General features: G+C 42.9%; 1 protein-coding gene across 1 annotated transcript in view; it reads right to left on the reverse strand.

Annotated features, from left to right (window-relative positions):
* Positions 1-14,549, reverse strand: part of LOC126353753 (protein phosphatase 1 regulatory subunit 16A) — an 82,460-nt gene that overhangs the window by 21,223 nt on the left and 46,688 nt on the right. Inside the window, exon 7 of the mRNA XM_050002807.1 lies at positions 3,119-3,194. Coding sequence (XP_049858764.1) covers positions 3,119-3,194 — 76 coding nt within the window. The remainder of the gene's footprint in view (positions 1-3,118; positions 3,195-14,549) is intronic.

Consider the following 14,549-nt stretch of genomic DNA (forward strand, 5'->3'; position numbering starts at 1 on the left):
ATGGCAATGAGGAAAAGTGTGACACATAGCACTGAACCCTGGGGGATTTCGTTCTCCTGAATCTGAGGGGTGCTGAGTGAAGTGCCAACTCGAACACGGAAGAGCTGATAAGATAAAAACTCGCAAATAAAAATCGGAGGCGGACCACAGAAGCCCCAGTCATGGAGGGCAACTAAAATGTGATGGTGCCAAGCCATGTCATGTCATACATCTTATGTAGATCAAAGAACACTGTGAAATGGTGGCGGCAGTGAGTGAAAGCCTGTCGGATGGCTGGTTCCAATCAGAGTAAAGGGGCAGTTGGAGATTGCCCTGCCCAGAAACCACACTGACATGGTGATAAAAGGACCCGAGATTCGAGTACCCAACAAAATCTCGAGTTGACCATCCTTTCAAGCAGTTTACAAAGCACATTTGTAAGGCTAACAGGGCGGTAGCTGTCAAGAGACGTTGGGATAATTATACTGTCTCGCCATTGTGACAAAAAACACCCGTGAGCCAGATGTGATTGAAGACCCAGAGGGGCTGTTGCCTCTGGGAAATGTTAAAGTGTTGAATCATCTGATTGTGAATGGAGTCTGCCCTGTGGCTGCGTCTCGTGAAGAGCTAAGTGCCTGCACCAATTTCCATTCAGTGAAAGGAGCATTGTAGGGCTCAACGTAGTGCAGGATGACATGGAGGGTGGCCTGTTCAACTCTGTGCTTCTGCTGGCAAAAAGCAGGATGATAGGAAGCAGACGACTATGCCATCACAAAGTGTGTCGCAAGGTGTTCTGCGAGGACCAATGGATCAGTGCACAGAGCTCCTTGGATGTTCAGAACCCGGACAATGGACTGTTGCTGGCGGCTCAAAACGCTACAGACCTTTGACCAAACCTGAGATAAAGAGGCATATGTCCCCAAAAGTTCTCCCAACATTCCTTTTTATTCTGCTTAATAATGTAATGAGCCTTAGCACAAGATGCTTAAAAATGAGGAGGTTGGTCTGGGAGGGGTGTGGCTTAAATCGTTGCAGCGCCCGTCAGTGGTCCTGGGCAGCTACTGCAACATCCTTGGTCCACCACGATACCGGACGATGACGAGGGGTATCTGTGGATAGGGAGACAGGGTTGCCAGCAGAATGAAGAAGAACAGCAGAGATGCCTTGCATGGCTACATCAATGGAATTCAAGAGGGAGGTGTCAAAGCGGACAGCAGACATGTATAGAGGCCAGCTGGCCCTGCAGAATGCCCAACATGGGGAGCTGTCTACTTGACGGCAGCAGGGGAACAATGGTGTCACTGGGAAGTGGTCACTGTTACGGTCATCTTGGGATGACCAATATAGGGAAGCTACGAGGGCAGGGGAGGGGATTGCGAGATCGATACCAGAGAAGGTGCCATGAGCAGCACTGAAGTGGGTAGGGGAACCATTGTTGAGGAGAGACAAATCGAAGTCTGTGATAAGTTGGTCGATTAGGATACCCCGAGCTGTTGATGTAACACCCCCCCACAGTGGATGGTGGGCATTGAAATACGCAAGGAGAGAAACGGGGTGAGGAGTTGCTGAAGTAAGGTAGATAGTGCAACATAAGCAAGTAGCCCATCTGGAGGGAGGTAGACATTGCAAATGGTGATTGCCGGAGTCGTTTGCATTCTAAACGCTATCACTTCCAAGGTGATACATAGGGGGATCCAGTCACTAAGGACATTGGATCGAACCAAAGAACAGATCCCACCAGATGCTATCCCAGGGTCAGCACGGTTCCGACAGAACGCTCGATAACCACGTAAAGTGGAAGAGTGGTCATCACGAAATGCATTTTTTGGAGAAGACAGAATGCAGATTAAGAGAGAGACAAGATGTTGCATTTCTGGTAGGTGACAATAGCAGCCGTTGTAGTTGCACTGGATGATCATGTGGCGTGAGTCCAAGGTACCAGCTGTGTATCTTTTTCTTCATCCCCCCTTTCACTTTGTCACTTAAGTTTTGCTTTTCGGCGATTGTCAGACATTTCCACTTAGAGCCCATGGCTGATACTCACAGCTCACTCTCAATCAAAATAAACACCACCTAAAATCGTACCTGCTTGGAGGGCATGGGAACTGCAATGCGACACAGATTTCATTGACGTATCGATGCAGCGAAGGGAGGGACTGGGATTCCCCTACTTGTGCACATTTCGGTATATAGGGGTACCATATGAAAGACTTCGATAAATATGGTGACTTCTATATAAAGAGTTTCTGTCCATTGAACTTCGAGGCACAGGGGTAAAATCAGTCCTTCTCAGGCATTCCAGAAACTTTGACATAATGACAGGTTTTCTTTGAAAAATCACGGTTCTGGGCTTCCAAGGGAAATGAAGAAAAAATTCAATACAGACATGTCTTCGATATATTTAGGGTCAATATATCAAAGTTTGACTGTACATAAAATAAGGGAAAGGCAACCACTCCCCTCTAGCAGATCGATGCGTGGAGCACAGACACACAAGTAATACAAAACAGCATTCACACTAGTTTTTGAGCTCTTGCTCTTTTTCTGTATAAAGTACAGACATTCACACACGTAACTACATAGACATCCAAACGCGCACTTGCTATGATCACGGCAAATAACTCCATTGAGGTCTATTTGACGTGACAATGGCGTGCTGCTCTCACTATCTGCCTCCAGTAGTTTTTGTCTTGCAGCACTTTCTTTATCACTTACTGCTTTTGTAAATTTCTGCTGATTATAACTGTCTGTTACACAGCGTTGTTTCATGGGCAACTAATGCTCCTGTAGTTTTAAATTAATTAGTCTCTAAACTTTAATTGTACCAAAGCACAGTGTTTTACTGGTCAATGGCCCTGGCTGTAAAATGGACAACTCCATATTTTAAAATAATCTTTCTTCTACTTTATCCATTTGAGAAGGATATATCACATGTCAGGAGCCTTGATTTCTAGGGCTCATTTGATTAAGAGATAGAAGATATTACGAAACTACTATATTGTTTTAGTGCTTTCGGTTAGTTTCAGACCTATTGCATATTGTTTACAACATAAGCCATTTTATCTACTACAGAAAGTATTCTCTTCCCCATGCACAAATATGAGAACATGAAGAGTATGCATAAGTAATCTTTTCATACCTGCAGGAGTTTCATCATGGTGTGTTTTCGCATTCAGATCAGCGCCATTCTGTACCAGCATTTCCAAAACCTCCAGCTGAAATTAAAAGCACATTCTAGCCATTTTCCTTTATTCATCATAACTTCTACACTTAACATATAACATGGCAGCTGAGGGACAGAGTTAAATACACCATTAACACTGAGATCGAGAAGTAATTCATTGAGATAAGGTGGGACAGTCATTTGACCATCATTTTATGGAAGGAGTTACAATGGTATTCACTTGATGTCATTTCGGGGTGCCTGATGGTTTGAATTTCATTTGTTCCAAATATGGTTCTGTGTTGTAACCACTGTGCTATTTCATATGATAGTACATATGATGAACTGAGGACATCTAAGACAGAGGGCTAGCAAATATCGTCCATTGCAGATGTACTGTAAGAACTGACAAACTGCCTATTGGCTTCTGTCAGCCAGACTGCAAGCAGCAGCATGTGAGTGGAGAAGCAATCTGGGTGGTGGTGGTGGTGGTGGTGGTGGTGGTGGTTGTGGTAAGAAAGAGACTGCAGCGGGGAGGGAGAGGAATAACAGGATAGGGGTGGGGGACAGCAAAGTGCTGCTTGTGGGAGCATACAGGGATGAGGTGGAGAAATGACAGGGTAGTTAAGTTCAATCAGGAAGTTAGACAGAGGGCAGAGGGATGGGAAGCGGACAAAGAGAAAAGTACTAAAACAGTGGGTGCATTGGTGGAACAGAGGGCTGCATAGTACTGGAATCGGAACAAGGAAGAGGGTAGGTGGTAATGGACAGTGACTAAGAAAGGTTGAGGCCAGGAGGGTTACGGGAATGTAGGATATACTGCAGGGAGAGTTCCCACCCGCACAATTCACAAAAGCTGGTGTTGGTAGGAAGGATTTAGATGGCACAGGATGTGAAGCAGTAATAAAAATGAAGAATGTGTTGGGGAGCATGCTCAGCAACTGAGTGGTCCAGCTGTTTCTTGACCACAACTTGTCAGTGGTCATTCATGCAGACAGCTTGTTGTTTATCATACGCTCATAGAACACAGCACAGTGGTTGCAGGTAAGCTTGTAGATCACATAACTGGTTTCATAGGTAGACCTGCCTCCAATGGGAGGAGGGAAGCTTGTGACTGGACTGGAGTATGTGGTGGTGGTAGGATGTACGGGATAGGTCTTGCATATAGTCTATTACACGGATATGAGCCGTGAAGCAAGGAGTTTGGAGAAGGAGTTGCGTAGAGATGAACGAGGATATTGTGTTGTGTAGGTTTGATAGGCAGCGGAATGTCACTGTGGGAGGGGTGGGAAGGATAGTGGTAGGACATTCCTCATTTCAGGGCACAATGAGAGGTAGTCAAAAGCCTGGCAGAGAATGTGATACATTTGCTACAAGTCCTGGTGGCACTAAGTCACAAGGGGAATGCTCCTCTGTGGCCGGACAGTGGGACTTTGGGAAGTGGCAAGTGACTGGAAAGATAAGCCAAGAGGGATCTGTTTCTGTACAAGGTTGAGAGAGTAATTACAGTCCATGAAGACCTCAACTCTTGGTATATTTCAAGAGGGACTGCTCATCACTACAGATGCACCAGCCATACATGGCTAGGTTGTATAGAATGGGGGACAGCTGTCAAAGAGGAGATATTATATGTTTGATACGGACAGAGGTACTGATGTAGTAACCATCTCTGAGCTGAAGGTCAACACGGAGAAAGCTGGCTAGTTGGGGTGAGGAGCACCAAGTCAAGCAAATGGGGGAGAAGGTGTTGAAGTTCTGGAGGAATGTGGATAGGTTGTCCTCACCCTTGATCTAGATCACGAAGATGTCATCAGTGAATCTGAAACAGGTGAGGGGTTTGGGATTCTGGGTGCTGCCCACTGCTACACCCCGGATTTGTTTGTAGGTGATGCCTTCAAAAGGGAAGTAATTGTGACTGAGGATATAGTTGGTCATGGTGACTAGGAGGGAATCTGTGGTGTGCGTACTGCAAGACCTTCGGTACACACACCAACAGATTATTTGACTTGTCGTTCAAATGAAGTAGGCGAGTGTCAGAAATATGTCTCGTGGTCTTATCGTGGCATGTTTATCTTCTGCCATTAGGTCAGATGATAGAAATGCCACTTGCACGCTTAGAATAGCAGATTGCCGGTGACCAACTTTAAACAGAACTTGATTAATTTTCACACATTTATTAAAATAATAAAAAGCATAGAAATTACTTAACTTTATTCTGGATGCTGTTTACAATTGACAATCTGAAGTTCCTTTGGTCTTGATACGTTAATCTTATTCTCACATATCTCTGATACTTGACAAAGTGCCTATACATTTATCTTCATGGGTATGTACAGGAATATGATAATCTTATTAGGCGCAGACTGAAACTTAACAATAGACTAATGCAGACTGACTAATCGGAGGTCTGTACACTTGTTATAACACCTCGTGCGTTCAGGTATCACTGTGCGAGTGTGATCCGCGAGGAGAAAAGGTTCTACGTTAGCAGCGGCTGCGTTACATATTAATAAGCGGATCAGCAGAAGCAGAAATTGGTCCGCCTCTAAGACAGAGCCATCTCGTAGTGCGGAGACGGACGAGCGCTGCGCCTGCGCTGTTGTACTTAGCAGGGCGCGTTCTAGTGGGAAAGTTGTGTATGCGCTGACTACACGGAACTATGTACACAACAAAATCGATAAGGCATTGGGAAAGGTAGTATTCAGAAGAAGCAAGGCCATGGGCATTAGGTAGGTTAGAGTAAACGGAGGTGCATCAGTAGTGACGAGCAGGGTACCACGTGGTAAATAAAGAGGAACAGTGGAGCGTCAATGGAGAAAATGGTTGATATCTTTTATACAGGAGTGTAGGTTGCGGGTAACAAGCTGAAGGTGTTGGTCTAAGAGAGCAGAGATTCTCTCATTGGGGGCACAGTACGGGGCATCCTGGGTAGTTAGGTTTATGCACTTTAGGAAGCATGTAGAAGGTGGGGAGAAGTAGGGTTGCGGAGAGAGATGGACACTGGGGAGAGGTTCTGGGATGGGCCTAATTGCTAGAGTCATTCTGCCAGGTAATACTTATGGTTCAAAACAACAGCGGCAGAGCATTTGCCAGCAAGTAGGATTATAAGGCCGAGATCAGTTTTTAGGTAGTGGATTGTAGTTCTTTCTGCGAATGTAAGGTCAGCTTGCATGTTCAGGGATTTGGAGGGTGTTGGTGAGGCAAGGTTCAACATCAAGAAATTCTGGAAAGTTAACAGGGGGTATTTTGGGGGCAGTGGGGATGGATATGGTTGGAAGGAGGAGTGAAGTGAGTCAGGCAGGATTCAACAATGGTCTTTAGTTGAGTCCGACTGGTAGGGTTGATGGTGAAAAAGTGTTTCCACTGTAGGGACCAGGAGAAGGAGAGGTGGTCTTGAATGAGTCCTGCATGACTGAATTTGGGAATGGGAAAGGACTGATACTTCTGTGGGGGCTAAGGCATTTGAAGGAAAAGTTCATAACTGTGTTGCATGTCTGTTTAGGTTCTGGATTCTGTATGGTAATGGGTGGGAGTGTATGAGAGTGGGGTAAATGTAGTAGGACTGCAAGGCAAGGTTTGTCAGCTATACTGGGGGAGATTTGCAGGTTGTTGTAGAGGTGGTGGATAGTGGTAGTTCAAGGCTGTAGTAGGAAGTGGACAGGTTGGAGAGTTTTTTTGAGGTGGCATTGTATACGCTGCTCTAGTTCCTGCAGGGCAAGAGTTTCAATCTGTGATATGGTATCCAGGACTGCATAGCAGGAGAATTTTACAGACAGAGGGGACATATTTTAAGGAGGTTTAGGCCTCACTGACATGGTTTTGCAGGACTATGTTGGTGAGGGTGAATGACTGGTGGAATCTGAACGGAACAGAAGTCATTGTGAAAGGAGGAATTGCAGGCTGTGATGGGTAATTTGATGGTAAGGCCATTGGGGAGCGGGGGGGAGGGGGGGGGGGGAGGGGGGGTCAAATGAGCCAAGCAACACTGCAGGAACAGTATGTGGGACTGGGTTCCAGTTATCGACAAGGAAACTTTTTCTGTATTGACGCAGATGGAAGGAGCAAAGATTCATGGTGGAGGACACAAACACGACAGCACCTAGCTGCCCTACCCTCTCTCCAACTTGAACCTGTATGCTCCCACAAGCAGTTACCATGCCCCACCCCTACCCTGCTACCCCTCCCCTCCTTGCTGAAGCCCCTTCCTTACGCCCACCACGCAGACTGCTTCTCCCATCACGTGCTGCAGCTCCTCGCAGTCTGGCCTCTGCAGCCAGAGATTGTGGTCATCTATATGTGAGTTGTATTTTGTGTGTGTGTGTGTGTGTGTGTGTGTGTGTGTGTGTGGAGGAGGGTGGAGGGGTCTAATTCCAATGAAGGCCTTCTTGTCCGAAAGCTTACTTGTTTGACAATCTTTTTGGTTGTGCCCATTGCAACTAAGCAACTCTGCTATATAGTGAGTAGCAATCTGTGCTTTTCCTAATACTGTCATTATTCCACCCTGGATTTTTCATTGGGAGAGGAAAATAGCAAATATGAATATGAAAAGTCTGATTATTTTGTGTGAACAGTGCTTTCCTAAGAAGTTCAGCAATATTGGATTATGGTATGTAACTCTGCGATGGAGAAGTGGGAGCTGTCTAGCTTTGTATTATAATAGAAAGCAGCAACAGTGGACATCACCACCTGAAGAGAAGAGGATCTAGTGCACTTATATTCTTTTTGTAACACATACTTCTTTCCCAGAGGCAGGCTATGACAATGAGGGCCGCTTTAGCATGGTAAGAGGTTCTAGCGTATGCACTTTTACATCTAGGCACTTCTTAGACTGGCTTGTCCAGGTTCAGCTATAAAATCAACATGGCCCGTGGCCTACTGTCACATTATGTAGGCTTTCAGCCTATACCTTCAGATGTGTACCACGTCTCTGGAGCTATGGCCTCTGTTGAGTGCAATACTGAGCCACCAAAAGCAGCCAACTGCAGCTCTCTAGTGTGGTAGGAGTTGGAATCTACCTCACCTTACTTGTGGCTGTTGTTGTTGTCTGCTAATTTTGTTTGATTTACAGAGTCTTATTTTGGTCAGATTTTTTATTTATTCTTTTTCTGTAGGGTCTACCAAGCAAATACGAAAGTCTATTTATACTACTTGCTACATTCTCAGTGAATTGTTAAAGTCTTGTGACATTGGGGAAGAGCTTACCATTCCTATTGAGTAGATTTTGAAATGAGATTAATATTGTATTCTAACAAGTTTATAGACCTAGGATACAGACAGCCATAAAAGTAGTTGTGGCTAGTCACTTTGGCATTTATTATGCGACAATGGAACTATGTTATGATTAGATACAAAATATGAACTGAATGAGGAAAAAAAATTTCAAATGAATGGTATGAGAGAAAATATCTATTTGTTAATAGACCACCTGAGCTAGTAGTCAGCTCATTGAAGATCTCTGAGTGGCCATCTCAATAAATTACTGAGCATGTACTATTGACCGCCAAAATAGCAAAAGAGACTCTTCACATCAAAATCAGTAACACTTTATTTAAATACAAAGAGAGTTGGTTATGACAAATGTCAGATTGATGAGTTTTAGATGGAAACTAGAACATGCAACAGTCAAAAACAATTATGTAACTAATAAACAATGGAATGCAACAACTACTCTAACTGTAAGCACACTAGCATCATAGAATCCAGTGCTTCTGGCAGCTGATGCAGATGCATTTTTACAGTGTTAAAAAATTACGCTTGAAAACCACATAAGCTGTAGTGCCACTTCCATCTGCTACATCAGCCCTCACAGGGAAAGAAGAGCAGTGTCCAAAAACCTTGTAGGGAAATGGAGTCATTGACCTGATTGTGTCGTGTGTCCAGGAGGTTTCTTTGTGTTGACGGTTGTCGGAACCGGCAGTGACGAGGCAGTGGGAACTGGGTCAGGACTGTACTGTGTTGTCCTCGTTGGAATTTCTTCTTCAAAGAGGTAGCAGGTTTCATGTGGTCCAATGTCACAGTAGTGGTTTTGCCATTAAATTTAACATCGAAGGTGTGATTTCCTTGTGCAAAACTTTATGCGCTCATGAGTAAGGCGATAGTAACGGGGGTTTGAAGCCATCAAAGCATGGCGTTATATGTGTGCACTTGTGAATGTCTTGATGTACATACATAGCCCCAGTCCTATAACTGGATGGTTGCCAGGGCTGGATGTGGGAGATATGTTCTCTCAACGGGCAAATAAAATGACAAGTGAAGTTGGGTAGCTGAAAGGACTGCGGATCCCCAAACTCCCCTGGTAGGCATAACTTTTCACAGCACACAAGTTCGGCAGCTGAAGCATCCAAATTCAGCATGTAAGTGTTCCTCAGATCAAGCAAACCAATTGGCAGGGCTGTTCTCCAACTTGCATCATGGTACATCAAGGACTGCTTTCAGTGATACATGCCAGCATTGTATCATCCCACTGCTGGTGGGGTGATAGCTTACCGTTCTATGATGCACAGTACCACAATACTTAGTCAGCTATGCAAACAGGTTGCACTGAATTTGATAGCACTCAGATTTTTGGGGAAAATTTAAGTGTATATTGAAAGGAGAGGGAAATCGGAAATGGGGTGGTGCATTTGTGGCAGTATACAAGAAACTCAAATCCACTGACACAGAAATTGAAGCTGCATGTGCGATTTGTTTGGTCAAGACTCAGTATCAGAGGTGGGCATAAAATGGCAATCAGATATTTCTATCGCCCACCAGACTAATCCCCTAATGTAATCAAAAATTTTACAGAGAGAACCTCAGTTCACTTGTATATAAGTTCCCCAATAACACTGTAATCATTGTTGGAACTTTAAGACTTTAATCATCCGGCAATCAACTGGGAAAATTACACTTTTGTTAGGCAGAATAAGACATCCTGTGAAACAGTAACAAATGTCTTCTCTGAAAACTACCTAGAACAGATAGATCAGAATCCCACTCATGACAGAAATATATTGGATCTAATGGCAACAAATAGACCTGACCTCTTTGAGGATGTCCATGTCGGAACAGATATCAGTGGCAAAACAAGCAGAAAGATAAGTACGTTCAGCAACTTTGATAAAAAAATCATTAGTGTCATCTCTCAATGAGGAACCTGAAACTTTCATCACAGGGCAGGAGCATGCAGAGCAGTGGTTCCAACCTTTCTGAGACCATTATCCCTTAGAGCAATCACATATTACCTAGTACCCCCTACTCATCCCCACTGCTCACCCACCTCCACCGCTATCAACAACCAACATAAGCACCTAACTAATCTTCCTTTAAACAGTTCCATATCTAAATGACGAAAGATAAATGATATTTAGTGTTTGTAGCTGTTTCATTAAACCATGAACTAATGAGTCAATAAGACAATTGGTACTTCTTATTTATAACACCGCTATTTTATAGAATACTGAAGGAATTTTCAGTGCATTGCAATTGCTACCTACAACTCCACCTCGGAAAAGAAAGCTACTAGTCCACATTGAGGGTAGACACTTGTTATAAAACTTGCTTGCTGTGCACTACATCTCTCTCTAGCAACACTTGCTTCACCCACAACATGCTGCAACCCCATATAAAGCCAAACAAATTAAAATTCATGTGCTAAATTTATTGCTTGAAAATCACTTGATTGCTAAACCCCCTACTTCTGAATTGGCAGAAAATGGACAACTTCAGGCTGTGAGTGCTTTGTGACTGAAGATCGCCACTAATAATAATAATAATAATAATAATAATAATACTGTGTAAGCACTACAGCAGTGAAGTGCATAGTGCTTCCTTTTCAGTCTGGCTTTATCTGGCCTGATCTTCATCTATTTAAGCCTTGGAAGCAGAGGCGGTGGTTTTTTCTGCTCCATCTGAATACTTGAGACACAATACCATATGAAGGTGCAATTCCATATGAAGATGCAGTAATTTAGTTTCCTCGGTAAATTTTTTCTTGGGCTTAAAAAATGCCACTCTTGTTGCTTGGTCTCTGTATACTGTCTTCTTTTCGTTTTGAGTTGATTCAACAGTCCGAAAATTACAACAAATCCTTTGATGAATTTGTTGTTGTAATTTACTTGTCCAATGGAAGATTCATGTTCCTGAATATTCTTTGGATGAGGCAGCTTTTTCACTGCTTTCACACTTGCTTCAGATGGTTGGATTCCACGTGCAACAATGATGTGACCTAGGTATTCTACTTTGTTTTTAAAGAATTCACATTTCTTTCTATTACATCTGAGTCAATTTCCTTCCATTTGCATGAAAAGCATGGCCAAATTCTTCACAAGCTCATCCACATTTGTGGCTTTGACAATTATATTGTTCAAGTAATTGGCAAATCCAGGTTTGGTACTTGTGATTTGTTCCACAAACTGAGGGTACACTGCAAGAACACTTGCTATACCAAGTGGTAACCTCTGGTATTCCAACAGTCCAATTGGAGAATAGACAGCTGTCATTATCTTGGATTCTTTGACCAGTTCCAACTGGATATATGCATCTGATAAGTGATTTCTGTGAACAACTTTCAATCTGATCATCTGAAAGAGCTCCTCAATGCCTTGGAATTGGGTACTGATGTATTTTCAGCTGTAGATTTACAGTCAATATGAAATCTCCGCATTTCCTTACCAATTCATTTGGTTCTGATGCAGTCACAACTCGTGCAGTCCATTCGCTGGGCTTCCAGATTGTGTCTTTGGTCAATTCTTCAATTTCTTATTTAATGGTATCCATCACAGCAAAATGTAATTGTCTGGACCTGAAAAAATTTTGATTTGTCTCTCGACTTTAATTTCAGGACTGCTTTGTAGCTATTTCCCTTGCCTAAGCCAGGCTAGAAAAGAGATTCATGATCCTGCCATAGTTGCTTCTTGGCTTTTATTTTGATCCACCATGTTTGCAATCATTGACTTATTTTCACTAATATTGAAACTGAAGGTACAAAACCAGTTCATGTCAAAGAGACTGGCTGTTTTTTATGAGCTGACCGTCTTCAATGGATGCATTTTGGTTGTTCCATTGTAATTTACCACTTCCATAATTTTTCCCTTTAAGTTAATCTGGGCTCGAATGAATGTTTTCAGTGTTGAACTTGAACTGAAGTATCTGCTGATCCCAACTATTCACAAGCATCCACGTTTAGTGAGCAAACTGTACGATTATCCAAAAGGTTTTTCACTTCCAGCAATATATAAATTTTTCTTGCATCTTCACTACTGCTGTTTCATTACAGCTAATTTCTTCAGCTGATACAGCTTCATTCTGTGTTTCACTGGTCCATTAGTTTTAATGTTGATGCTTCTTGTCAGTGGAAGAATTCCCTGCACGGAGATGGTGGATATGTGGTCTGTCTTCTAGCACATATTGCACACCACATTTCTGAATATGCTACCATACTTCGGCCAAGACTTATGTTTATCCTGATTAGGGTTCATTTCTTTTGAAGAGTTTCCTGATTATGTCCTCCTCTATTCATAGTGGCAGGTCATTTGAAAAACTTCCAGTGACACTCCAGTATTTTCACACTTGTTTGTTTTCACAGTACAATGAACAGATTCGTATGCTTCATCAATTTTCGAAACATCAAGTGAAGAACTGGTGTATTGCAGAGCTGCATTCCACGTGGTATTATGAGGGGTATGCAGTATAATGACAACTGTGACTGATCTGCCAGTATAAGTAATCTCTTGGCAGTCATGTTCAAATATGCCCCCACGCAAACCAGTCGTCCACTCTGAATATGTCTGCATAGGTTTCTTTTTTGTTTTAAAATGGGCTGATGATTCTTTAACGAGCTTGGTATATTTTTCCTTACTGACATCATTTTCTCAAAAGAGTTTTGTCAGCAGGCCGAACATATCATTGACGGCCCATGGCAGGACGTACACCTGTTTCTGGCCGTGATTAGTTAATAGGTGTGCCTCAAAATGTTGATCTAGATGGCCCATATGTGGGTCCCTTCGTTCCTTTCTTCTTTCTAATGTGGGAAATGCTGGTGCACTTTATTTTTGATCTAACGATGTAATGCTGCATTTTTTCAGCAGTTTTTACAAACCATGTCATTATTTTGATGTTTCCTGTCATTGTTCCAGAAACTACTGCTCTTGGAGCATCAACACCTTAATCAGTTCCGTGAGTTTTGCCGTTGCTCTTCTGGATCATCATAATGATTCTTTGAATTCTCGTTGCCAGGTAATATGTTATTTGGTTAGTAATTCTTAAAATAGCTGGTATATAAAAATACACAACACAAAGCAGAAATCTTGTACAATAATAGTTTAACATACATGAATGTAACACATAAACAACTGAGCACAGAACTGAATTATGGCACTTCTATATACACATGAAAATTCTATTAAAATGTAGAAATGTTCAAACATAAAAGTCAGTAAAGTTAATACGAATCTTTCACAGTGTCAGGGCAAGAAGTAGATGGGTTGGATAAACTTTTTTGGGCCTCATGGAGAAAAGCTAATGTTAACCTTAATAAAGAATGATGACACCACTCCTTTTGGCCCTCAATCAAGCCTTTCTGCAGGTGGTGTCCTGGGATGGGTGGTGGGGTGGGGACTACTTTCTATCTTTATTTGGTTTTAACTCCCTCAATTTCTAATTTTCTTTTCCTTGTATCATAGGTATTATGCTAGTTTATTAACTTTCTCTCCCTTTCACAAATCTCTTACACTACTGGCCATTAAAATTGCTACACCAGGAAGATGACGTGCTACAGACGCGAAATTTAACTGAGAGGAAGAAGATGCTGTGATATGCAAATGATTAGCTTTTCAGAGCATTCACACAAGGTTGGCGCTAGTGGTGACACCTACAACGTGCTGACAGTAGGAAAGTTTCCAACCGATTTCTCATACACAAACAGCAGTTGACCGGCGTTGCCTGGTGAAACATTGTTGTGATGCCTTGTGTAAGGAGAAGAAATGCGAACCATCACTTTCCGACTTTGATAAAGGTCGGATTGTAGCCTATCGTGATTGCGGTGTATCTTTTCGCGACATTGATGCTCGCGTTGGTCGAGATCCAATGACTGCTAGTAGAATATGGAATCAGTGGGTTCAGGAGGGTAACATGGAACGCCGTGCTGGATCCCAATGGCCTCGTATCATTAGCAGTTGAGATGACAGGCATCTTATCTGCATGGCTGTAAAGGATAGTGCAGCCACGTCTTGATCCCTGAGTCAACAGATGGGGACCTATGCAGGACAGCAACCATCTGCACTAACAGTTCGACGACGTTTGCAGCAGCCTGGACTATCATGAAACTGGGTGCACGAATGGCAAAACATTATCTTTTTGGATGAATCCAGGTTCTGTTTACAGCATCATCATGGTCACATCCGTGTTTGGCGACATTGCGGTGAACGCC

This window comes from Schistocerca gregaria, chromosome 3 (assembly GCF_023897955.1).
Source record: "Schistocerca gregaria isolate iqSchGreg1 chromosome 3, iqSchGreg1.2, whole genome shotgun sequence".
Taxonomy (NCBI): domain Eukaryota; kingdom Metazoa; phylum Arthropoda; class Insecta; order Orthoptera; family Acrididae; genus Schistocerca; species Schistocerca gregaria.